The sequence below is a fragment of the Coturnix japonica genome, chromosome 8 (genome assembly GCF_054131305.1).
Source record: "Coturnix japonica strain WE chromosome 8, WE-NBRP24, whole genome shotgun sequence".
Taxonomy (NCBI): Eukaryota; Metazoa; Chordata; class Aves; order Galliformes; family Phasianidae; genus Coturnix; species Coturnix japonica.
Window position 1 is genome coordinate 32,543,738 of NC_140670.1, and position 27,566 is coordinate 32,571,303.

General features: G+C 45.5%; 1 protein-coding gene across 3 annotated transcripts in view; it reads right to left on the bottom strand.

Annotated features, from left to right (window-relative positions):
• Positions 1–16,668: 16,668 nt before the first annotated feature.
• TCERG1L (transcription elongation regulator 1 like) overlaps positions 16,669–27,566 on the bottom strand; it is a 55,014-nt gene continuing 44,116 nt past the window's right edge. For all 3 annotated transcript variants that reach the window (XR_014949006.1, XM_015867621.3, XM_015867619.3), the window contains exons 10-13: positions 24,985–25,120; positions 21,638–21,727; positions 18,563–18,681; positions 16,669–17,634 (exon numbers count right to left, since the gene is read on the bottom strand). Coding sequence is in view for 2 of the 3 variants with exons in the window: in XM_015867621.3 (XP_015723107.2) it covers positions 17,478–17,634; positions 18,563–18,681; positions 21,638–21,727; positions 24,985–25,120 (502 nt within the window). In the remaining variant the exon portion in view is untranslated. The remainder of the gene's footprint in view (positions 17,635–18,562; positions 18,682–21,637; positions 21,728–24,984; positions 25,121–27,566) is intronic.

Sequence of the window (27,566 nt, forward strand, 5' to 3'; positions counted from 1 at the left end):
CAGTAGCCTGGATTGTTACTGGGACTCATTCTTACCTTAAATACAAACCAATAAATCAGATGGAGGCAAAAACTGTTCTAAATGATTTTCAGTCCTTTCTCCCTCCTCTGCCACATACAGAGTCCATCTCCGCATTTGTTTTAAATACTTACATTCTCTATACTGCTGTCAGACTACATTCTGAATGCACTCCATGACATTCATCTTTCAGCTTGTGGTCTGTACGGATGCTCTTTTTATTTATTCTATCTGATATTCTCAAATAAAGTGGTGCATCTTCAAAAGAAATCTTCAATCAAAGTACATTTCCAACCGAGCCGTGGTTCTGGCCAGGTTAAACCCATGACTTTCCATCTCTAATGGAAAAATAACAGTGGAATATCTCACGATTGGCCTCAAAAGGAAATGCAGGTGATTGATAATTTTCTGCTTCATCTCTGCTCTACTCCCTCTCATCTTCTCAGACTAAAATGTAACACTCATGTTAAAAGAGCAGGCTTTGATGTTGCTGGGCACCTGGGGTTCAGCTAATTCCCAAGGACTTTATGTTTATTTGCCCTGTTACTATCACTGGCTTGGAGGTACCTCTGTTTTCTTTAGCTCTGCAATGATTAGGTACAAATTCTGTCCATGGGAAGCAGCAAGGATGGACCATTTGGGGGGGGCTGGAAAGAAAGGAAGAGCAGTGCCCCTTACCCCAGAAGTCAATGGGGCAGAGCAGCTGGGTCAGTGCTGTTCTCAGGGAGCACAGGTCAGCAAGGGCAGGGCTGGGGAACCAGGGCCAGGCAGCAGCCTCAGCCAGGGACAGATGCTGCACTTCATGCTGTGCCCTGAGCAGCTGAGTGGGAAGTGATGCTGCAAGAGCTGCTGAGCCATGGGCACTCCTTGAGAGCAAGAAGCCGATGAGGAGAGGGCTGTGAAAAGGATCATCTCCATAGGAAGTTCCTGCCTGTGTTCTTCCTTCTGCCGTTAGCAGAAAGAGCCTATCTGTCACTGCCACCTGAGAGATGAGCGCTACCACCGCTGCACTATCCCAGGAGGTGCTGATAAGATAATCCTGTAAAGCTTCTGGTTTGCTTTGATTTTTTTTTTGATTCCATGGTCATGAGTTTCCTTGTCAAAATACCCACTGATAACAAGAAGAAAGTTGGAATAAGCTGATTTACCTGTTTTTGCTACACAGACCTTCACTAACTCTATATTTCCACCTGCAAACAGTGACGAATACATTTCCTTAGTTTCCAGTACTTGGAGCCTCACTCACTGGGTACAAAGAAAGGGATCTTTTCATATGTTGTTCTTACAGGTCTCCCCTGAGGTGCTGATCCAGCCATTCCTGACTTCCCTGAGCTACATTACCACCAATTTACCTCCCTGGCTCCAATTCTCTCTTCCACTATTAACTGGATTTTATGAGGTGCTTTAAGTTAGTGGGCTCATTCAACCTGAATACAAACAATTCAAAGGATTGATGCCAATTCTCCTTCCCTCCTCACAGCAATGATCACATTTGGGTGGGTTCAGGATATTCATCTTCCTCAGTGACTCTTCTCCTGCGCTTCTGAGGCTGCCAGTAGAAAACACACAGTAGTGATATCCAGGCAAGAGAACAGTGTGAGAGTTTACAAGACAGAGAAAGCTGTGAGCTGAGGGAAAGCCAAGAGCTGAAACTTGCATCCAGCCGTTTGTTTCGCCTGGCATCCCAGCTCAGCTTTTGACCCTCCCTGTGCAAGCTGCTATTTCCATTGCTGGGGTTTGCTCACTTGAGGGCACTGAGGAAGCTGCTTCCCAGCTGTTTGATACACTCACACTTGCAGTATATATAAGTATAAATAATATAAGTATATTCCAAAAACATATTTGGCTTCAATCACACGTCTTGTAAATGGCTTCCAACACTGCCGGCTCGGAGCCTATCAGAGTATGAGAGCCACACATGCAGAACTAGGACAAACTCCCCACATTTTGCTGGAAGCCAACTGCTATCCTCTTTTGCTGCAGTATTCTGTAGCATGTAGCTCACTTCCTTGCGAGGCCGTCAGCAAGATTACTATATGATTTGCTTCATTTCTTTTTTAGGCACATAAATTGCTCTACTGGAAGACAGCCTGAGACCAAAGAGCATCTAACACATATACCTCCTGACATGACTTAAATAACCATTCAGAACACAAGACTTCAGTGGCACCATTCCCAAAACACACTCTGCTCCAGTACCAAGCCCACATCTCCTGGCCACCCGGCAGCACATTTGTTCTACAGAGGACAGCACCAAAGAGACATCTGACCCATTAATGGCAACGCTCACACCCTATTTTCAGCCCAGGGCTTCCATGGGTTGGTTAGCAGAGGTCCACCTTTCATGAGCAAGCCCTTCCACATGTATGATTTCATAGAATTCACCCCCTGGGATCAACACAGTGAGGCTGAGCTCTGAGCTGCTTGTTGTTGTTGGAGGGAGGTTTTCTGCACAGACAGACTGTGTTTGTACCCACACATATGAAACACAAGAATTACTTTTCAACAAGGAGTAGAAGGATTTCTCCAAAATCCTCATCAAATAGACAGCTTGGGGAAAGAAGCAGCTTATGTACTGGGTATGTGCTTAGAGCCCTTAATTAAGCATTTGGAAAGCAGCTGATGACTGTCAGAGGCAGCCTGACAACGCGAGGGTTTCTGCAGAGAACAATCACACGCTTTCCCTCCAACGACATGCAATGAGATGATGACAGGTGATGGGAATTTCACACATCACCCACAGAAGACAGAAGTATTTGCCTTCTGAATTTGAACAACAACAACAACAACACCACAACAGAACAAAAAAACTCAAGGAGCTATTTTTCAATAGCCCCGACTTCCAGCAAACTCCGGAGTAACTTTGCCAGCACACACGCAGACCAATTAATTCTGGACATGCTGGAAAAAGAAATACCAGCCAACAACCTTTTTTCAGGTGACAGACCTCTGCCAGTTCAGTGGTATAGAACAAGGACAGCGATGCACATCTCTGTTCCCCCAAAGCAATGGAAGGGACCAACTCATTACGTATATCCCTCTTTACCAGAGAGCAGATGCTTGTGCTGCCTGCCCTGTGCTCAGCCCCATCAGCGAGAGCCAGCGTGGAAGGGACTGCTGTGCAGTGCCCAGGGGGCACACTGGGCCTTGGGCTGCTATTGCCTCAAAGGTTCTGTTGCAGAGGGGAGGAAGGGAGGGAGATAAGCAGTGTTTATTGCTTTTTCCTGCTGTACGGGGGGATTCTGAGCACTCCTGAGCAACACGGATTAATCTCAGGAACTTGAAAGTTCACATCATTACTCATGTGCTTTCATACATTTTGTTGTGGTTCGTACCATTTTCTGAACAGCAGATGAATCTCTGTTCAAGGTTTACCCAGAGGCACAATGATCTCTGCCAGCCAGATACAGACGAGCACGCCAAGCATCAATAACACTTACTGTGCCAGCTATGACTACAGAAGACAAAGCACTTATTCTAATATGGATCACAATAAAAAAGCATAGATCATAAAACTTGGTCAAGAAATTTGATCACTGAATAAGGCAATAGCTTTGAAATACACCTGCTCCATACAAAATCTTATGACTCCCAACACAGGTCAGGTCACTGAACTGAAAATCTCTGGTGAGCCCATAAAGATTATCGTTGTGGGTTGTGTTAGAAACATTACACGCTGCTGTGATTGAGTTAAGCAGCGCAGCTAAAATTTGCTTATAATGGTGAAGGAAAACCAGACTGCAATACAAACGTACAACAATTTGGATTTCAATTATTGAAAAATAAATTTAAACCAATTTTCTAAAGCCCGTTTAATAACACAGGAAATTAGTCTCCCCAAATTAATTTATTCCTGAGTCCCTCTGTTTATGAGTACAGGAACCCAACCAGCACTGCAACCCATTGCCTGCGCTTTCTGCTGCTTTTATGGTGTGAGATGGGCATTATTTTATCAGCCAGAGGCTTTAGAAAAGCCATGTAAAAAGTGCAGCATGTACCCTTCTGTCATTAGACCTGCCCAAAACAGGTCTAATGAACAGGTCTAAAGTGACATGGGGTTTGTGGAGGGAATCTGGTGGTGACGCACCTGTAGGCAACAACACAAGGCTGTTCATCTTCTGTTTGGTGTTTCCCTGTAAAGATGGGGCTTTCCAGCCATCCTTCCACAAGTTGCATGGCAGACAGAGCAGAGTCAGCATCCCATCCCAAGTGGTTTCTACCTCGCTGGAGCACAAACTCAGAATGGAAATAAACTCACCAAGAAGACTGAGACCAGCGCCATGATGCATTTGCACGTAAGTGAAACCACAGCACAACAGCCACTAGCGGCTGCTGTATGGCAGGGAGCAGAAAAAGCAGCAGTGTCATCCCATGTGTAACATCTGCTTGCCTCAATGTCCCAACAATGGGGACACACAAAGAGCACTGCTGGCAAAGGCTGAGCTCTTGGTGAGAGACACAGGAACAGCGAAGCAGAGAAGCAACAAGGAGATGCCAGCCAAGTGGCAGCATGGGTAACATCATCTATAGCACTGAAACACAGGGGGAAAGGAGGCAAAAAACATGGTGGATAAAGAGTTTGGAGTTAGGAGAGAAGAAACCCGAACACAAAGCCTCCCTGCATGGAGGGAGTCTGCCTGCACAGCCTGTGCTAACAGTACTAAGCCACCAAGTCTGACTCTGTCTCCAAATTTCTCTTCCTCAGAAATCTAATTTCAGCTAAACGCCGGAGTGACAAGTGTAATAAAAAATCACGCTACAAAATGCATGAAGAATTTCCTTCCCTAAATATCAGATTTTAAAAGCAAGATAAACATTAATTCTCTGCTGTCCTGCCAGTGACACTGATGTGATTCATGGCCATTCAGCAGCACAAGGCTGTGTTCTTTTCTTTGAGAGAAAGACAATAAATCTTCAGATGAGCTATCAAATGGTTTCATGATAAATTCCATGTGATCCTTGAGTTTAGTGACAGTGGGTGGGAAGAAAAGAGGAACATCCCAGAGAAGAGAAATGGAGCATCAGACAAACCAGAAACTCCCCAAGGTTAACCTGAATGAGTTTCCTTCTCAACTGTCCCATGAAATGTGATGCTTTGGGGCTGCCACTGCAATTTCTCCCAGATTTCCCCTTGGAAAGCCAAAACCTGCTGCAGTGTCCTAATGGGGTTCTGCCAAGGCTGTGCAAGTGCAGCCAGAGCCTGTGTATCTCTGGGGAGCACTTACTGGGCTCTCATAATGCAGTCTCCTCTTTCACCAGCTCTGCAAACACAGACTTTCCTAATTCCATTTTCAATAGGTGCGGAGAATCTTTTTAATTTGATATGAGTTTCAAATTTGAGGGAAAAACATGAAGACGTGCCTTTGTGTTTGATATAAGCATGGAATTCTACTTGGACTGGCAGATTTCAGATGAGTTCTTATAGGCATTGACCATGGACTGGCCATGGTCTGCTCATGCTGATGAATGAGATGGATGGCATCAAGTACAACAGATGATATGTAACTCCTTGGTAAAATTTACTGAGAATTTCATGTTTAAAGATCTTACAGAAGGCACTGAGAGTTGTGGAAAGCTGTGTCTACAGGAGCAGTGGGCAAAAGAAGGATATATCCTCACCCCATGCCACTGTGGGGTGTGGGAGCTGCCCCTCCTGCTGTGAGGATGGGAACATCTCTCCATTGTGTCACCTGTGTGCCAGCAGCTGCCTGGAGCCTCCATCCCTTCCACCCAGCCAAGGAGCTGTCAGAGCACATTAGGGAGCATCAGATGCTACTGACAGATAATGAATGGATATTCACAGCCATCATCCTGCAGCCTGCAATCTATAGATGTCATGGCTGACCCCTCAAGCCTCAGCCACAACAATTGATGCAAATAAAACGTAGTTAAAACTTGGTTAAAAATAACCGACACTGCATCTCCAATCCTCAGAGGTGCAAAACACCTGACTCCCATGGGAGGGGCTCCAGGCAGGTGATGCAGAGCTGTTGTGCTAAAACAAGTGCTTCCCCCATTCTGGACCTGGAAAGAAGAGGAGCAGTGCTGCAGGTCACTCTGCTTGGCCACACTGCAGGAGGAGCAGCCATGGCCCTCCCACCTCTGACCTCAATGAGCCCCTAAGAAACTTCTGAGAATTTTCTCCAAAAGTTCATCTTCTTTTGTCATGGATCAGGAACCAAGAGAAAGCGAGGTCAAAGCATCAATGGCCAAAGCTTTCTGCAGTTTAAATCGACATCAACCACCTGGCTCTGAGAGTGACCAAACAATAGAGTGGGAAAACTGCTGATGCCACAAATTACTCGAAACCTGTCAAAGGTCAGGAAAACAAATAGAGTGTGGGGACCTTTAGTGGATACAGACAACACAAGGCAATCAGCAGGGTGGTGGTGCTGGAGCCCTCCTCATTTTGCCAACAACACATAAGCATAAATTATGGAAGACCTCTCATGGTCACATAGGGATTAGGCATGGGATTGTTCGCAAGGACAAGCTCAATGCACACCATTGCTCATTTCAAGTTCAGTGCTGGGCAGCAGTAAAACAGCACAGGAACCAAACAACGTGAAGAGTTACAGAGCCTTCGTACCAACCCACATCTGTTTTTCCCTAAAGTAGAGCAGCCTCACTTGGAAAATGCAGCCAGTAATTCTCACTGTCTCAAAAGCACTGGGCAGAAACCAAAAGTTGTCTGCCTCAAAAATCAGTTAACACATGAAAAATCAAAAAGATAGGATGGTTGCATGCAAGAGGAAGTAAATAAGAGAGTACCCCATAGAGATATATGGAATTACCAGGAGAAGACCGGGAAATATTAAATCTGACACTTGATCTGTCTTGGTACATATAAAACACATATTATACTCTGCTGGGATTTGACTTGTTTTGTTTCTCTGAAGAATGCCTTTCATGGAGCATAGTGTGCCATCTTACAGCATTGCAAGGCATCCCTGGAGACCTGCCTGCAGCCATCCCTCAGCCCAAGGGTGACATGTTTGTAACCCAGTGCCACCAATGACAGCACACTGCCCATCTCCTGCATGGCCCAGGCCAGGACCAGAGCAAGAACTTAGGTAAGGAGTATCATAGCTGTCTGCATTTGGTACCATCATTTTTACTCCCTTCCATGTACTGCACTGCACAAGTCTGGGAGCAAAGAGATTGCCCTTTTTCCAGGAGCAAGTCCAGTGTGTACTGATTCTGATCAGTTCTACTACACAATGAAATTCTGATTCAAATCTAGACTAATTTTCTTTCATTCAGGAGGGATTTCTGCAGCTTGGTAAATAACAGCTGAAACTCTCCATGGAGGTGGTCAAGCACCAAAGTTTAAAGCATCAGAAGTGTTTGCTTTGACCTGACAGCATGATGGGGAATCATGGCATGAGGTGAAAACCTGAGGAGGAGCACTTTGGGATGGCTGCTGTTCTTAGGAGGAAGTTTTTCACCCAGAGGGTGGTGCCGCACTAGAACAGGTTGCCCAAGGAGGCTGTGGATGCCCCATCCCTGCAGGCATTCAAGGCCAGGCTGGATGTGGCTCTGGGCAGCCTGGGCTGCTGGTTGGTGACCCTGCACACAGCAGGGGGTTGGAACTGGATGAGCACTGTGGGCCTTTGCAACCCGGGCCATTCTATGATTCTTTGGGGCCCAGGCACATGGCCATCGCTCACCCCTCCATGCACTCACCTGGCATTATTTTCTTTTAGACAGAGGAACGAGAGCCAGAAACGAGTGGCCATGCTGCAAACCAGATCACGTGAATTAGAATTATTTAAAGCATCATTAAATTATGCTGAAACGTTGATTCCACTTTATTTATGGTATAATTTTTATATCTGTTACTGTCAGAGAAATAAATGATGTAATTTCCACAGCCTGCGCTCCCTATACTTAGAAGTTGTGCGGTATATATATGCTAATCAGCAGCGCTCCTGCCCGGCCATTATGTGCCACACTCATTTGTTTCCTGTTGTCATTCTTGATTACACATTTCCAGAACAGATCACTGCAGATTTCAGCCCCCCCCCCAACATGTGCCCTTGGATCTGCTCCTCTGGTGGGAAGTGAAACGCGCTTTGTTAACGCACTGCAGTCTGCTTTGTGTTTTCTGTAACTTTCTGATTTCGGAAATCAATTAATACCTGCACCTCCAAGGAGATAGTTAGAGCTTTGAAAACAACATAAAGAAACAGCGCTGAGAGACCAAATGAGATTCAGCACGGGTAACACTCGAGGCAGCAAACTGAGGAATGGGATGACTGTTCTGCACCTCCTCATCTCTCATTCTTTGCAAATCAAATTCTGCTCAGCTTCAGCAGAAACCTCAAGTTCTGCACTCATACCACCAGCCTCCCCCGGCCTCTTTGTTCCAGGACTGCTGCTTGTTTGGTGATGCAGTTGGATATTGATTTCTTCACATTTTCAAACCATCCTGACTTGGTCTCTAATAGGGAGCTGTGCTTTATTCTGGGTCCGTGCAGACACAGACAAACCAACAGCACTGCTGAAATGCCCACTTCTGCCCAGATTTCTTTCCAGCAGCATTAAAAGAAGACAATCCACACTTAATGAATTAAAAAACATGGTCATGTATCATCCCCAGGGCACTGCATGCAGCTGCTTTGCTTGAAATAGTAATCTGGGGTTTCTGATCACGAACATGCCCATCAAAAATAACACCCAGCTTTGTACCTCACAAGAAAAGTCAAGTAGCAACCCTTCCCATCATGTTCCTTAAGTCTGCCACTTACAAATGAATAGGAGCTCCTGTAAATGTTGCATTTAATCAAAATCCTGCTGACACATAACAAAAATTAGCACTAAAGCACCATTAACTGACGGCACCTTTACAACACTTTTGTTTCCTGGTGTTCTCCAACTTCGATACCAGCTCTCCAGCTCTGCCAACAGGCAGACCCCATCTGTTCCCCCTGCCTGGGGGCTCCATGTCCTGCACTGTGGCCCCATTGTGCACAGAGCCCACACGCTCCCACTGTGCCCACCACCCACATCCTTCAGTGCCACATCCCTGCAGCTCTGAGCACCTCCATGATGGCACTGCCCACCCCTGGGCAGCTGTGCCAGCACCTGGCTGCTCTCTGGAGCAGACATTGCTCTGATACCCAACCTGACCGTCCCTGGTGTAATGTGAAGCCATTACCTCTCATCCTACTGCTGTTACCTGGAGCCTGTCAACCCCCACCTTGCCACGCTGTCAGGAGCTGTTGGGAGCCATAAGGTCTCCTCTGAGTGTCCTCCAGACTGAACAACCCCATTTCCCCCAGCTGCTCCCCATAGGACTGTGCTCCAGAACCCACATATCTCCACTGCCCTTCTCTGGACACACTCCATCACCCCGACATCTTTCTTGCAGTGAGGGGCACCAGCAGTGCCAGTGCAGAGGGATGATCAGTTCCCTGCTCCTGCTGGCTGCGCTATTGCTGACACAAGCCAGGATGCTGCTGGCCTGCTTGGCCACCTGGGCACACGTCGGGCTCATGTTCAACCAATGGTCATGGGAATGAACCAGCACTTCCACAGCTGAACCAAAGGGGAGCCAGTCAGGGCTGATTATTAAAGGATAAAACTGGACTCAATAAGATAGCACAAAGCCCTCAGTAGATAAAGGTGGAATAAGAGAACAGATAGTTTCACCTCCTCATTCCATTTATCCACATGACAGACAAGTGGTGAGTGCAGCCCCTCATCGTGACTGTGGCTCAGCACCTCCACTTGAGCCCTACAGTGCACAGCACCTCCCCTCCCTACTTCACATCTCAGCACTTCAGGATATCTTAAGGGTCTCTCCAACAAGCCTTGCACTAAGAGCTAACAGAACACTCAAGTATATATATAAAAAAATCTATTGCAAAATAAGAAACAAAGCCCACTCTCAGCTGCACATGGTAGGAGCAGGGCAGGCCACCAGCAGCTCCAGTCCTTACCCAGCTCCATCCAGTGACCCTGTTCTGTAACAGCAGTGATTTGTTTTGTTCCAAAGCCAACACAATAAACCCCCAAGTGTCTACAAGAATGACTCAGTAACATATTCAATAAAGAGCTTTACTCCAATTAATGACTTTCTTTCAATAATTACTTCAGTTGCTTTGAATTAGGAACTGCGAATGCACTGATAAATTGACTGATTGGAAAGATTTATTCTCTCTCCAGCGTCTGCAATTCCTCTTGTGCTCCTGGTGCCTTTTGTGGGCCAGGCACGTGCCCTGCAGGATGTGGCACTGCAGCTCCCCTCACCTCCTTCAGGGCATCCCACAGCCCCACTACCATCACCCTACTCCTTCTCATCTACCTTGAGGAGGGCAAGCATGGGGAACAAACATTCTGCTTCAGAGGGATGTGGGGGGCTCAGCCCCTTAAGGCAACAACAAACACCTTATTAACACAGCACTGCCCTCCCCCTGAGGAATTTGTTGCTCTCAAGGCAGGTGCTGCCATGTATGTGGCATACACAGACACATGCATGCAAAAGTGACTTTTCAAAGCTTCTGTTTTAATCCTTTCCCAAATTCTTTTGCTCATCCCAACCCCTCTGTTCTGCCTCTTTGCAATTTCCTTTTTCTTCCTTTTTTTTTTCCTGCCGGTAGTTGCAGGCAGTGTCATTGCACACCCTCCTCCACGACAGGAGGAATAAAACCCAGACACTGAGCATTGTCACGGCCCTATTTTAGGTTATGCATAAGCAGATTAGGCGTGGAGAAACTAATCCCTTCGAGGCACATTTAGGCAGCTCCTCGAGGAGCAGCACATTTCTCAGAGCCCAATCCCCCATTACAAAGAACTGAACTCCACTGCTGCTCTACCCGGGCCAACCTGTCCTGCTCTACCCACCGCTAATTAATACCCCTTCATTTAGTTGCAGTTTTCTTACCACGCTGTCAGTTTAGAAAAGCAAATACCTGAACACAAGTTGTTCAGCATGAGATTGATTCTGGAGGACATGGAGGGACAGCCAATGCATCAGCTCTCTGTATGGCCACAAGCATAATAGCAAAACATTTTTCTTAACTTATGTATTTACTATCGATTTGCAATAGGAAATGCATGCAGGTTTATTGCAGTTATGGGATTTTCTCTGTTTCTGTTGGTTTTGTGGAGGTTTTCATGCAGCCCCTAAAGCAGCACTGCCTCCAGCACAGCAGCACCCAGGGCTTCCAGCCCCGCTCCTTGCTCCATTCAAAGTCTTCTATGCCGCACCAAAGTGGCCTTTTCCTATCACAAAGCAAACCGAATGCACCAACACTGAGTTCCCAACACCCAGCCCCACCTTTGCTCAACCTGCAGAGATGGAGCTGGTTTGGAACTGGGTGCCCAGGAAGAAGCATCCAGGCAGTGCTGGGTTCTGCTACTGCCCTGTGTGGAGCTGGGAGCTGAGCTCAAATGTTCTTATGAGTCCCTTCCAACCTGGGATGTCCTGTCCTCCTATGTTCTCTTCCCTCATTGAGCCCGTTACTCACTTGCTATAAAGTAGGTTTCAGGCTCCACCTATCAACCCAGTACATGGGTTTGGTAATTGCCATTACTTGCAGTAGCAGCTGAGACTATTTCAGAGTGAATCTAGTAAAGCAGTCAGAATAAGCATTTGCTTGTGGAAATAGGAATAAAAACCACTTGAAAACCACACATTTCTGCTGCTGCTGCCAAAGGAAACAGAGTCTCCACCAAACCATGGGTTTGAGGGCACCAAGGGCATCAGCCAGCACAGGTTCTGCAGGTTGTTTCTCTGCCTAATTCATTTTATTGGAAATCTGATGACTCTTGCCAGATATATGCATTATCAAACTACACCTCTGTCTGGAATGGGTCAGTCTGGACAAGAGGGTGCTCAGAGGGGACCGCATCATCCCCCAAAGCTCCTGACAGGAGGTTGTGGTGAGGGGGGGTCAGCCTCTGCCCCAGGTAGCAGCAACAGGACAAGAGGGGATGGCCTCACACTGTGCTGGGAATGGTCAGGTTGTGCATCAGGAGCACTGTATTCTCCAAAGAGCAGAGCTGCAGGTGTTCATTGGCAGGGAGCTGTGCTGCTTCCCAGGGCAGAGCAGGATGGTGACTCAGAGAGGAAGGTACTGAATGAGGAAATGGAACAGATGAGAGAACCCTCCAGTGATCAGTAAATAACACATTTTAATTAAGGCCTCCAGTTCACCTTAGGCCACTTACAAAACGTTATGAATGACTTACATTTCCCTAATCTCCTGTAGGATTATAAGATGTGAACAGAGCAGAAAGAAGCTGTAGCCAAAGCCAGCCCTGTAGCAGTGCCACCTCCTCCTCACTTGGGTGTGTTCCCCATTTTACCCTTTCCCTGCACACATCACTCATCTTGCAAAGCAAAGGGAAATGCTTCCCATATTTTGCAACTCTGCAGCCGGCCTGATGGTTCTGGAGCAAACATTCTGGTTTCAGTTTTAACACAAAAACTGCTCACAATCTGTAAGAAGATCTACACAGGATCAACCTCCAGTTGACTACATTGTTTGCATTACATCAACGTTTTATTCTTTTCAGAGGAAAACCACCACAGATTAAGGTAACATTATTTCCCACACAAACAAACACGGCCTTGAAAGCTCAGCCCGCTGCGCACACAACTACAGCCTCTTCAGATGTGGAAGGGCTTCATTAGGAATGCTCTTTTAAGCTAAACACATCCTTGTTTCTCATGCAGCGCTCGTTCGGAGCAGGAGCACCACTTTCTTGTGATGCCAGGAAACAGATTTTCTCTTCAAAGTAGGAAAAGGAGGAAAACAAAAAGAAGATATTTGGCTTTACCTGGTGCAAGCCAAACCTGGCTGCACAGTAAGGCGACTCAGCAGCGACCTGCAGGGCCTTGCAGCAATGCTGGTGGCACTCAGCCTGGGGGGCCATGCAGGCAGGGACTGACCTGCAAGGAGGGGGGACAGGACATAGTGGGCACCTGGGGACTAATTCGTGCCTGCAGTCCCTGCAGCCCATCTGTCAGCACTCAGACCACAAATATTATGCAGATTAATATACAGGTAATATGGAAGGGCTGATGCATGGGCATCCCACAGCAAACAGGCTGCAAGGGAACAGGCTGCTCTCCTGGAGGGACCACAGCAATGCTTTATGTGCTATTTCCCAGTAACTTAAGCAATTATGACCCAAAGGAAAAAGACTGATTCTGTTGATGCCAGCAGGAACTTCAACAAAACATTTTTACCCGTGCATTAATTTAAAGTGGTCTGTTATTAGGAGATTTATTAGGTTTGTTTAAAAAGTTAAACACGCTGCTCTATATGTCATGTTCCTTTGGCCAAGTCAGTGACTGCAGTGCCCTGAGTGCTGGAGGTGGGTTCCTGCATTATCAGACATCCCCTCCTCCATATCCACATGCACTCTGAGCATCCCAGTTACCACCCCCAGTTAACATTCCACAAAAGTCTTCAGAATTAAATGTTCCAAATCTGTTTCAGACCTGCCTATGAAGAAACAGGGAAAAGTGAGAAACTCAGCCCTGTTTGTGAGAAAGAAGCATCTGTGCCATGTTTCAAGCAGCTGCTCTGTGTTCCTCCCCAAAGCAAAGGCATTATTAAATACAACAACCTGAAGACCAGTAAGTGGAAGGGAACCATGACAAACAGTCTGAGTACACAACCACTCAGACAAACAACTTGCCAGAAGTGCATTCATTATGAAAAGCACATGGAGAGCCAACAACCCCAGGTGCCACGGCCACTGCTGGAGAAATACAATATAGAGGTGGTTGGAGGGATAAATCAAGTTAAATTGCTTGCGGAGGCAAACCCGGAGCATCTCACTGTGAACCCAGAGAAGTAAACCCGCCGTCTCTGGGGAATGATGCCATCGTTTGTTTTCATTTCTTTGACTTCTCTTCGCTTATGTTAGAGATTAACTCTCCAAACAGTGATCACAGCAATACAGAAATGTGGTCCCAGAGGGACGGAAGGAAAGTAATATTCACCAAAGTAAGCTCAAGTGAAGGTATCACAATAGGAAGAACTGAGTTTTAAGAAAATAAACGAGCTACAGACTACTTAGGAAAGGAAAACAAACTGACTTTACCATCACAGAACCACTCAGCTTCCACCCAGACATGTTCGTCCTCACTGGGAAGCCAAACAGTAGAAAAAAACCCAACAAATAAGGAACGAAGGCAAAACCCCTTCAAGACTCTGCACTCCTGGTTGAGCCAAAAACCATTCAATGCTTCATATATACACACACACACATATATATATATATTATTTTTTTAAGTCTGAAGAATGAGAGCACATATCCCAGAAAAGGAAACAAATAAACATAATTCTGTAAAGAAGCTTACCTGAGATAAAGGAGCCCAAACCATCATGGAGCACACAAAGGGAGACGCAGAGCAAGGGGAGATGCCTGTAAGGCAGCAGAGCCACTACCAGGCACAGCACTGCCCACTACCTGCCCTGCACCAACAGCAGGCATCACTCACACAGATGCGTGGTGTATTTCACATATGTAAAGTTTTAAGGTGAGAAGAGAAACTGTAGCTTTCTATGCCCATATGGGCTCATACACCACAAGCTCACAGCAGGGCTCTCACTGGAAGCCTTTCCTGCTGCAGAGCATGGGCAAAGGACATGCAATGTGAGCCCCAAGGGCTGCAGCACAGACCCAGAACCGCCTGGTGATTATGGCTGAGGCTGCTGCAGAGTGAGGAGAAATGGGCTGATGGGCTGGAGGAACAATTTGCTGTGCTTTTTTTCCCACTCAAACAGTTCCAGTTTGTTTTCTGGGACCCTTTCAACAGAGCAGATCTGGATCTCTGCTCTCAGAACACATGCAATAGCACAGGAATCTTTCCGTTTTGATGAAGGCTCTTCTGGTCCAAGACTCATAGCCTACAAGCAGCTCTGCCAACACTAACACTCTCCTACAAGCAGCCAAACCTGTCTGTGCTGATACCTTTGCAAAACTGTTTTTAGCCCAGCCCATTCCTGTCACAGGTTTGTTCTCTGCCACTGATCAGGGCCCTTCTGCCTCCCCAACCACAGCAACTGGACCCACCTGGGCCCTGAGCAGCAGCTGCAGACATTTGTCCCCTACTGCCACAGCTGCTCTCCCTTTGCATTTACCAATGATGAGGCTTGCCACTGAGGTCAATACGACACTCCCAGCAAGCAAGTCTGCCATTTGAAACCTCAAGCAGTTTTGTTGCATGTTGCTGGTATCCAGGTTTCTATTTCAGCTGAGCTATAATCATTTTTCTGTGGTTACAGGAACACAACATAGTGGATGTGCTGTGCCCATGTGGCGGTGCTGCTGGCCCTGCAGGAGGTGACAGAGCCAAGCTGTTGCCCTTGGCCAACTCCTGTTTCTTACATATTAGTGGCAAAAGAGCAGAAGGTTTTAATTCCAAGCACCTCATGAGGGAGCAGGGCATGGGGAAAGGAGCAGACCATAAAAACATCATTTGAGATAAGACCATTTCCTCAAAGCAGCTCTTTGTAGTTGTTTTACTGTCAGTGTTTTGCATTATAATCTGACTTAATACTTCTATTGTATCATGGGGCTAATCGCATTTGTTTTAATATTCTTCTATTTGAAGTATAACAAAACAGAGCCATGTTCAGAGGCATTGTAATGCATAGGCAGCACCACCTGCACTGGTCACTCATTGCATTTCACAGGATTACACAAGAAAACCAAAGGATTACCCATCACAGTCACTGCCTCATCCATTTGCCTCCCATCTCCCTTTAGATATTAATAAGCATTTGTCAGATCCCCCTTCAGTCTTCTTTCCCCCAGGCTGAACAGACCCAGGTTAGTCAGCTTTCCCTCATAGGGGAGATGCTCCAGGCCCTTCACCATCTTTGTGGCCCTCCACTGGACTCCTTCTAGGAGGTCCCTGTCTGTTTTGAACTGGGGAACCCAGAACTGGACACAGAATTCTAAACGTGGCCTTCATCCAGAATCTCCAACTCACAGAAATAAAGCAGCAGGAGTGAACCTTCTGCATGTGATGCCCTGCTCTACTGTGTGGGGAGTTCCTTAAGCTGCAATGGAAAAGAGCCAGGAAAATGGGGCATAAAAAACATCCCTCAGAAGTGAAAAGGAACTGGAGAACATGAACGACCTGAAATGGATCTGCTCTCAGGCCACAGACTTTCTCAAATACGTCACCTACTATCACCTGAACTACTCTTGTTGGAAATATTCTGAATCCATTTGTCTGAAGTATTAGAAAATCCCATTTGTTTCCACGATCATAAAAAAATTACCTGGAGCGCTTTAAAAAATATTCACCTTTAGTAGGAACAAATATAAAAGTCACCCCTATGAAGTAGAAATCCATCAATCTAATGAGTAATAACTTAAAAATGAGGTCAACTGAGCAAATGGTTCTGAGCATAGAGAGAAGTGGGGGATGTGAGGGTACAGCATAGAGCTGCACTGCCTTCAGCCCAGCCACCCAGTGCTACCTCTGTACAAACCATGTGCTCTCAATCTGCTCTTGAGTGCAGCTGGCATCAGTAGAAATGTGCTTGCAAAGCAGGAGCTCCAGGAGCAATCAGTGTTTTACCTCTTGAGTCGGAACCGTGAGACCTGCGCTGCTTTACCCAGCATTTCCAAAAGTTTAGAAACTTAGAAAAAAAGAAAATAAACCCCCAAAAATCGGCTTAAAATATTTATTAATTAAAAAAGTAAAATATTTAATTTATACAAAGGTGATGAGAAAAATCTCATGCAGACTTTCCACATACAGGAACGTAACTCAGACTGCGATGGTTGTACAAAAGAAAGCCTTGACGGAACTCTGACGGAGCAGTGCTGCTATCAGCCCAAAGCACCACTCATGGCATCAGGAAAGCTATTTCTGGAACGGAGAGTTTCCTATGGAACACTGGCCAGGGTTTTCACACTCGTCACTAAGATTAACAATTAATATTTAATAGTACTACTCAGAGAACTGGACACAGACATGTGAATGCGGCAATGAATCCCGCTGCCCCTCCGAACAACTTGTGCTAATGCAGAAAGTTGCCAAAAGATTGCGATAGGTAATTCCTCTAAATGATCAGAATATCTTGAGATTGTTATGGATGGCATCTGTTTCTGCTTAATTACAAATCTGCACCGGATTCATAATTTGTGTGTATTACAAGTGATTTGCATAATTAAAACAATTAAGGGATTGACATATCACGGCAATTAGAAATGCATCAAACTCTGGATGTTCTACAAAAGAGAGCTTCAATATGAAACATTAATTCCTTGGGAACAAATATCCTTCAGATTCCTGCAGAACAACCTTCACAAATGCTCCGTGTGTTCAACAAACGCCATTCAGAGAAAGTTTTTCTCAGGGATTTGCACTCTGTCCTTCAGCTGCTGTGAGGTCAGCCTTTGCTTTCACCTTCACTTGGGGTCCTTCCTGCAGTCCCAGCTTTAGCTTCTGCACTCACTGCCAGCTCCAAGCAGTTTTATCTCATTTTCCGTAGCCTTATCCTGTTTTCTTTGTCCCTCTTTTTAAGGATAAGTATGAACTGGTTGAAAAAATGCTCTTGGTCCTTCTTCTTCTGAACCAGGCGGAACCGCTGATCCCTGCCGTATTTCTCTGCAAACTCTTTGAATGTCGTTCTGCAGGAAAGACAGAGATGTGAAAGCTGCAGCCCTGTGGATGTGCCTTGTAGTAGAGGCACGGCCAGGCGGCGGCTGAACGCAGCGTCATGCTTTCAACCATGGCCAGGCCAAGCTGCTGAGCACAGACCCTGCACCAAGAGCACAAGTGCTGCTGGGAGCCCAGCTCAGCCCCCTGCCAACCCCCTGCCCCCTTCAACCCTTGGGCTTTAAAATCTCACTGCTGCATTGTTCTAGCAATGGTTTCTAGCGTAATTTTGGTTTGGGTTGCATTCACAGTACTATGATAAGTGATGGATATGTTGTATGAATGCTGTGGTATCTCTTGTTAGCTTTAAGCACCGTGCAGACTCATAACACCCTCGTGGGAACAGACTTGTCTGCATATATTTACTGCACATCCAAATCAAGCTAGAGGTTACTGCCAAGGTGAGTTTCCATGGAGCTCTTGGTATGGGTCTAGAGGAGGCCACTAAGACGATCAGAGGGCTGGAGCACCTCTCCTCTGAAGAAAGGTTGAGGGAACTGGGCTTGTTTAGCTTGGAGAAGAAAAGGCTGCGGGGAGACCTCATTGTGGCATTCTGATATTTGTAAGGAGCACGTAAACAGGAGGGAGAACACCTGTGCCACATAATTCTACCACATATATGCATATAAAATACGCATGTTATGCAAAATATTGCACATTCAAAGTGAGAGAAAAAAAAGAAACAGAGAGAAACACTATATCTCATTTTCAGTGATATTCCCAGTGAAATAAACTAAGTACTACAAAACATCAATAAGGATACGTCGGCACAGCATTATAACAATAGATGTAAAACCTTGCCATGAAGAGTGCATTCTGTTCTGCAGCGTTCCAGGGCTGATAAGCAGAGACTGAATTAGAAACTTTATCTTAACAAATCTTCATAAGGTGATGCCATACCTTGGTGATAGCTTGGATTCTTCAAGGAGCTTTTTAAATTCTTCTTTGGCTAACAACAATTTGTTCTTCTTTTCTTTGTACTCTTCTCTTATCCTGGTCTTGACAAACTGTTCAAATATCTTTCAAAATAAGGAAAAATGATATAGTATTTATTAATAAAGGCTTTGTGGCATTCATGCTTCATTGAAGGGCTGTCAATCTCAAAAACCACAACTCCTATCCACCCCCAGTGTGACTGAAATGCAGCTGAATCTGCTTCAAGGAGCACTGGGCACTTGTGGTCAGGAAACACATAGCTGGAGAAAGGCATCCTTTGCACAGATAATACTTTCAGTACAACACAATCCTTACTTCAGTGTTATGCTCACATTTTTGTTCCTATAGCATTATTTATTGTTTCCACGTTGTATCTGTGCTTTGTCTAGACCTGACATATTTCCCAGCTTGCTCTAATTCCTGACAATATCATGGTAAATATCAATATTTTGCAGGTTACCCCCCAAAAAGCCCAAAGACCTTTCAGTTCAGCTGCCACAAAACACGAGTTTACACACAGCTCTCTGCACACATGGACCCAAAAGTCTGAACCCTATTGGAAGAGCTAACAACCTTCTGCTGACTGCATCTGGAAGCTAAATGTACATCAGCAGCTCTGTGTCTAAAATCTCTGCCACCTCCTTTAATCACATCGTTGAGTACCAAAACTCCAGCCCTGCCGGCTTCATGCTCTACAAAGCATTGCACACTGAGCTGCTCTGCAGAATGCTATTGGCCTTCCATAGTCACCATCCATCTCTTTCCACCACATATTATACACATCACAGATGATTACTGTGGTTACTATCAGGGCTGCTTTCTCATCAGCCGGGGGGATGCACAGGTGCAAATCTACATTTCAGGACAGCGTAAGCATCTGAACTGCAAAACACAACAACGGCTGTGCAAGAAGTGCTGTGACAACACAGGAAACCTGAATATATTATACTGTATGCAACTGCACTATCTGAACATAAGAGAAGGCAGGAAAAGGAAATAAAGAAAACACGAGAACTGTTACTGCTGACTTTCCATTATCAGCGAAGATATTACAATAGTAATAAATCAAAGCTAAGTGCCAACTCATTACCTATTAGAGTTGCCTCTTCACCCTTTGCTATCCCTAGACTTAAAAATAGCAGCATCCTTCAGATACTTGTAACCCTTTGGAGAGTATCAGTCAGCAAGTGGATCAATCTATCTGTAAATCACAGAATCATAGAACTGCTCAGGTTGAAAAAGACCTTAAAGATCATCAAGTCCAACAACGACCATACCATCTTACCCCAACTCTAACAACCCTCCATTAAATCATATCCCTGAGCACAACATCCAAATGGTTTAAAAACACAGGGATGGTGACTCAGCCACCTCCCTGGGGAGCCTATTCCAGTGCTACTGACCACAGAGAGCAGAGGGGTGGGCTGGGCCGGGCACACACTCACCATTCACTCCTCACCCTTCTCCGAGCCAGCTTTCATCCCTAAGCACCTCCGGTATTAATTCATTGCTATAACTTACAAAGCACTCGAGATGCTCACTACGCGGGCCACAGGCAACATCTGCACTATAAACGTTTCCATGTATCTAAATGATGTCTTCTACTGATTTAGGCTGTACTTCATTAAGTATTTCATTAAATCAGGCACCTAGCCTTGCCCAATCCTACCTTTCTTCTTCAACCACTTCCCAGAGGAAAACAAGGTCTAATTAAAGGGAAGCACTCACAGGGAACGTCTAGAACTCTTAACTTGAAGTTTAGTAGTGAAAATAGATTAAATACATGGCATGTCCTCCTAGGCTGAATTCTCCTGGGCCCTGGCTAGTGGAAGCACACCCAATGCTTATCCTCTTCCTCAGCAGCTGGCAGCCCAGCTTACTCACAACCAGCATTAGCACTCAGCCCACCCGCCAGCACTGACTGCACCTTGCAGATGAGGCCCTGTCTGTGGGGCTTCAAGCAAAGCTCCATATTACATAATGTGTTTTCATCATGCATTTTTATTACATCACCTCCATGGCTGACAAAATAAAGGACAAATGTATCTTGACGAACTGACCGAGGTCTAGGTTTTGTCCTTGCTGATTCCCTGAAATAAAATGAAGGCTCTTTGCTCAGCCTCTTCTTTAGCAGTATTTTCCACTCTAGTGGTTTTGCTCACATTTTCATTCCCATATTTCATTATTATTTTATTTCACTTTTTTTTTTCTTAGGAAAGAAAATACTGGAAAGGCAGTAAATGAAGATGTATGTGCCCGGGCCCTCAACAAATAACTGCAGCAGGCTCCCTGGAGAAACTACAAGACAATACGGGCCCCAGTGCAATGGAAAAGACATGAGAAGTACATTATTCATCATGTTTAGTTCAAAAATGGATAATTCCATATTCAAAATCCTTTCTTTTCCAGGATGACAAAGAAGTGGTAAGGAAGATGAATGACCATAGCATGAAAAGAGTTCCCCTTCCCCGCCACATTCCTGCATCTCTCCTAATTTTTTTAGACTAATCTACATCCCTGGAGTCCTTTTAGCTCCTTTGTGACAACTAATGCCCAAATAAACAGGGCAGAAAGAAGTCTGCTTCCCTTTGTGGCTTGCTCATTCAAACAGGTAAAAGCACAGCCAATGTGCCCCATCCACTTAGTTATTGCAAAATACTGCAATCAATAGTGACAAACTCATAGGAAATTTTCCTAAGTAATAAAAGGAAACCCTCCCCACAATATGCAGCATAAACCAGAAAGGAAAAGTTACCTTCTGGCCATTAGCCTTCAAGATCTGAGCCCCTAGGCACCAGAGGGACACGCTCCTACAACCTCTAAGGGGCTGCAGCTCTTTGCTATGGGCTGACTGACGTGTTGCCATTTGCTTTCCAAAGGTAACAACTCTCTTGGAGCACCACCTTTTCAAAAGCCACACTGGCAAACTCCAAAAAGAAATTTCAATTGCATGCGGCTCCTTTTATCCTACTAAGACTATTACCGTTAAACTGGGAGATGTTTGCCACCAACCAGAAGCTGCACTGGGGTAACGCTCACCTGCTTACGTTCCTCAGAATTTAGTAGAAGGTATCGCGGGTCAAACACTATTTTGTGCAACTCTTTTTCCCATGTTGAAAATGCTGAAACCTGTGAAGTACACAAAGACAGCTGCAATAAGGAATTTTAATAGGGACTGAAAACAAGGAAATATTCCAAGGTGAGATGAAAGTGTAGTTCAGAAAGTGAATGAACCCTCCCAAGAAGCCTCAGAGCAGTTGGAAGTTGCATTTCAGTCTGTTTCTGGCAATGATCTGGTTGCACCCACACCATCAGTATTGATTTACTCCAGGACATCTCAGTGAGTATCTGGAAGACTCTAATGCTACATTTTTTGGTGGAAAGAATCTGCAGCAGGAAGAGAAATGCCCGTTTCATTACCTGCTTTTTAAGACTGAAGTATCAATTTCCATTTTATTTGGTACCTCAGCTTTAGCTCCCCTCTCTTGCAGAATTGAACTGTTAACTCAAATGAAGCTGTTAATGCACAAACACACTGAAGAACTAACAGTGATATACATCAAAACGTCACACTGTCATATTAAATTTGCCACGTTCATCCAAGGGGGTAGATGCCACCGTCTGCATTCTGAGGCTTCCACCTCTTCCTACTGAATTCAGCCCTCTGCAATGAGCCCCTGGATGTGCACCCAAGATCACTGCATCATTTATAGGCCCTCTGCAATGCAAAATGAGAAGGCCACACTCACAGAGGTTCTTCCACATTCTCAGGAAGCCCCTCGAGGCGATGAGTTATGAGCACCACCCCATCATGATTCTGGTATCTCAGACAAAATCACTGTTGATTACTTTGCTACAGAAAACTCCTTCATAAGATAAAATATTCCAGTCACTCCACCTGATTGCAAAGAAGAGTAAATTCGTGAAGAAAAAAAAAAAATTAAGTATGTGGAGTATAATTAAAGTTGACTAATTAACAATCAGACACAAAGGCTTTCGTGATGCCAAATAGGTTGAATTGGAGCAGCCAGCGCTGGTGCAGGGATGGGAGCTGGGCTGGGGATGGGGTGGGATGGGTTACTGGGGCACAGGGCCACCAGAGCTCAGGGCATGTCCACTGGAAGCTGCCATGGGAACAAGTGCTTGGGGGCAGAGAGGGGAAACTACAGACCTTAGCTGGGAAGATTTGTACAGGCTGTGTATCACTGCAGCTGGTATCTGCAGGGCGAATAAAGGAGTGTAGGAATGTGTATCCCACATTCCATTTAAATTAGGTTGAGGACATTATGCAGTTACCGTGTGCTGAAAAACCACCAGTGGCACAGATGTTCTTCCTTAAGTTGTGAGGTTAAGTCAGGCTGAACCCAGACCATACCCATGCACCATACAACTGGCAAAGCCTGTTCCAAATGTTATCTTCTTGTGACACAGCCTCCATGCCCAGGGCTGCAGCCTGAGGCGTGCATTTGCTGCTGCTTTAGAGAGGTCAAAGGGAGCAATTCCTTTCCAGGAATGTTGCTCCTGGACATCTGCTCTGCTCCCAGTACAAAGGCCAATTTAAATTCAGCACTAGTTAAACTCAGGCAAACGTATCACTTAATGATTCCTTTTCTGGCTGCTCCTTCAGTCACTATCGGCTTCTACAAACCAGGGCACACATCTGTGATAACCGCTGGTTGCAAACAGTTGTGATTTATTTCTAAGTACCCACAGTGTTCATTTCGGAGCTCTGCAGATGTACATTCACATTCTGACCCATCTCCATACCAGTGCTGCACCCTCCTCCTCCCTCAGCCAGGAGCATTTCATGGGGTGGAGGGTGGCAGCTCTTCCCAGAATACAGAAGGAGCTCTGCAGCCCGGTACCAGCCCAGAGGAGAAATGAGAGCTGAGCTTCCCTTTGTTTCCCAGTTCAGAGCTCCTGCTTTTTAATCTGAGCCCAGAGTGCGGTGAAAAATCTCATGAAAATGCAATGTATCAAGTTGGAGAAGTATGTTTAGAAGTGAAAGGACACCCATCTGAATAGCTGCTTTTGTTTTTTTCTCCTCTCTGAAAGCCCAGCTCATTGAGAGTTTGGCTTTGATGAAAAGGCTGATAAGAAAAGTGAAGTGCTTGCTATTTCCAGCAGGTGCATTTATCTTTATCATCAAAGGCTTTTCAGCCTGAGGGAGACCCTGACCCAGGCAAAGTGATGCCCACAGCCGGTACACACCAAGAGGCACAGCCCTGCCTGCCAGTCCCCACACCAACCCACACTGAATAGGGGTTAACACTCAAATTCTGTTACCAAACAATCCAAATACCTCTAAACTTAGACTTACTGTCCTCTGACTTAAAGTATGTCAGCAGGAGCCTTCAAGCCATATTCCTTTATGGCATATCTGAGGTTCTCAAGCATAAATAACAAAATGCATGAATAGAAGTGGGGATGGTGTGGAGATAATTTACTGCTGTACTTCTGAACCTGTAAAGTCTGCCGACTAACAATGATAACTTCTACTGCTTTACTGCCTAACACACACTTATGACTCTTTTTTCTTCCCAGAAGTTCCATAAGCTTCTATATAGTACATACTTGAAGAGTGTTGGAGGAAGATATAGAATCTGCACATACAACTGCACCACACACCCATTTCCATTTGCGGGCATAGGGCTGAAGCACGCTACCTTTATTAAATCCATCCCTGCTTCCTTGAAGATGAAGGGGCACTGGGAGACAAAATTTTGCACTGGCAATTTTATGTATAAAAGCAACTGTATTGTTGTTGGTAACCTTTATATGAGCAGTTCAACACAGGTTTATGAGTGCTATGGCAGGAAATAAAAGTCAGGGTGAAGCTCTTTACAAAACTGCTAACAGGATGCTGTTGCTGTGATCTGTGACTCGTAGTTCCCTTTTGGTGGTGAGGCTCACAGTGCTGATGGACTCTATCCATAAATTGAGTTTATGCTCCATCTAACTGCTCCTAACCTTGCTCAGACCCTGCGGAAACTGTAAGAGAAATGGCCATGGGAAACGGCCCTGGGACCACCAGGTCTTCCCAGCAGGTCCAAATACAGCCAGGGAAGGCCAAAGATACAAGCAGGTTTTCTCTTCCAAGCCTCCAGAATGCACAGTGCAGTTCCCAGCAGAAGGAGCAGCCACATTTGGTTGCATACATAGGGATTTACTAGCAAAAGGCTTTCAGTTTGGAATGGCCACATTTCACTGGATGGCACTGGGGAAAAGTCAAAGTAAAGAAATGCAGAAGCTACACGGTTAATAGAAAACACCCTTTCAATAATTTCCCCTTTGAATATCAAGCCACACCGTGGTTCCTGCACTGGTCAGACATAATGCTCTCCCTTCACCAAGCAGGTATGCTGACCCATGGACGTGTTCCTTACCCCTCTCTCCAGAAGCATATCTCGGAAATGAGTGATGCGCTCCTCGAGGGGTGGTGTGACCTCTGCTGCTGATGGTTTCTCATTCCTCTCCTCCGTGCCTGCCTTCCCCTGGTCAGCAACTTGGCAATCTTCTGTTCTTTAACAAGGCAAGACAGAAAACAGTTCAGCAGTTGTAGCCTTGGGAGGGCACTTTTAACCCTCTTTACAGCCTGGCAATCCATCCCCTGTACAAATGTGCTGGAGAACCACTGACCCTGCTGCTGCAGTGTGAGGGGGATGCTCTCCTCAGCCGTAATCCTACATCATTGGTGCAGTCACTGGAACCAAAGTTTTTTCCACCAGATAACTTCTTACATAAATTTATCAGAGCTGGAGACGATTAACACTGCATCCTCACCCCATTCTGGGAAATGTCATTGTTTGGAGAACTCTCGTGCGTCATGACATGACTTCAGCATCCTCAGTGAAGAGCTCATAGAATCACAGTATCATGGAAACCCTGCGTGCTTGGGTTGGCAAGGACCCCAGAACCCCCTGTCCCACCCCTACCACTGGCTGGGTGCCCTCCAGCTCAGGCTCCCAAAGCCCAGCCATGGCCTGGGGCACCTCCAGGGATGGGGCAGCACCGCTCCAGGCAGTGTCAGCACCTCAGTGCCTCCAAGGAAAGAAATCCTCCCTGCCATCTAAGCTAAATCTCCCATCTTTTAGCTTCAAGCCAGAACTCAGACTCCTGCTCTGGGTTCTTCCTACTGCTTGTCAATGTCTTCAGCAGAGCAGACACAATAAAACATGAAGGTGCCTTCTGGGGAGACCAAGAATCTAGGAATGATCACAGTGTACACTCATGGCTGATGGAACTGAGCTGCTTTGATTCTTAGCATTCTACTAGGCATAACTGCATTTGTTCATGATGCAATTTACTATACAGTATTGTTCAACACTTAGGTTTGGAATCTCTACATGAAAACACTTTCTTATTTCCAAGCAAATGGATTACATCGGTATGTAACACGAGTTCCAGTACACTATCTTCCCTCTACAAATAATCACATTACACTTCCATTTACCCTAAAACGATGCTATATTACGAGTGATTTCAAAGATATCAAATTGTTTTCCTTTGCAGAATGACAGTGAATTTCATATTGCAACAGCAAATGTTTTCCTGTAACATCATCCATGAAAGGCCCAATCCAATTTCTATGATCAGCAAAGAGCTTCTTCCAGCTGAAACTGCAGAAATCCAGCATGCTCTCAATCAGCTCAGCATCACCAGAGCCCTTCTTTCCTTCAGTCTTTCTCAGGAGATTGAAATGGATGCTGAACATTACACTGACTTGCTTTTGTCTCACGCCAGAGATTACAACAAACAATGTAATTTTCTTCAGCAAATAACTGCAGAATCAGTTTGGGTTGGTAAGGTCCTCTAAAGGCCACCTGGTGCCACTCCCTGCAGTGAGCAGGGATACCCACAGCTCATCAGGTGCTCACAGCCCACACCAGGCTTGTGTAAAGCCATGAAAGCAGAACGTTCCCACTCCGATCTGCAGCCAGCTTTGAGCCAAGTCCCCCACTGGCTGTGGGAGCAGTTCTGTTCTTACTGATGTACATGTAATGCATAAACGTGAAGACAGACATCAGTGCGAACATCAGAAATGACAACTGACAGAAGTAATAGAGTCAGAAGGCTCTACCATGTAGCTGTGTGATGACCCCTCCAGCTGAATTACGATGCACTGTGCTGGAACTTTGATGCAATCACGTCTTATCATCAGCACGGGGCTCTCTCCAGAGCAGATGATTTATTGCGTGTCAGAGCATCCCTATCATCTACTAAGGCGACAACTTCCAGAGAGGGAGCATAATTAAAACAGAATAGGAACTGCTGCATGTTTAAAACAAATCCTGAAAGCACATAACCTCATTTTAGTTATATTTAAAAAAAAAACCCAAATCATTAATATTGCAAAAAGAAGTAAATAACTGTCTGTACGTAAATATTTTTTTCAGGCTATCCAGCATCAACATGAAAATGCACAAGGAAGCAGGGAGGCAACGAGGGAGCACAGACCTACAGCTGCAATGGGAATACTTCAGACATGGGTTACTGGTGCTATCCCGCCCACTACTGTGGGATGTCTGAGTCCCACTAATGAAAAAGATAACAGGATAACTACATTCTGGTTTGAAATGAAAATCCTCAAGTATTTTACATGTCAAGGACTGTTAACTGCAGCTTAATATTCAGACATTTAAACAAGCACTGAGGCCGTGCTTCCATAGCAAAAGGTCAATTTCTAAATCTCCATCCACAAACCTCTGCATTCTGCTGTTGTTTCAGGGCACAAAGCAAGATGTCAGGAAATCTTTACATGCTATAAAAGAGAATTTAAAATTCAAAACAGCTGCAGAAAGCATGGAGCTGTTGGGGGATATATGCCCTGCTGACAGCAAAATAAACACTTTGGGGCTCTCCAGTGACAGGTCAAACTTCTGAGGAACTGGGATCACCACGACGAAGTCTGAGACACTGCTGTGCTGTCAAGCCAAATCCTGCTTGTTTATTTTATGACTAATGCCCT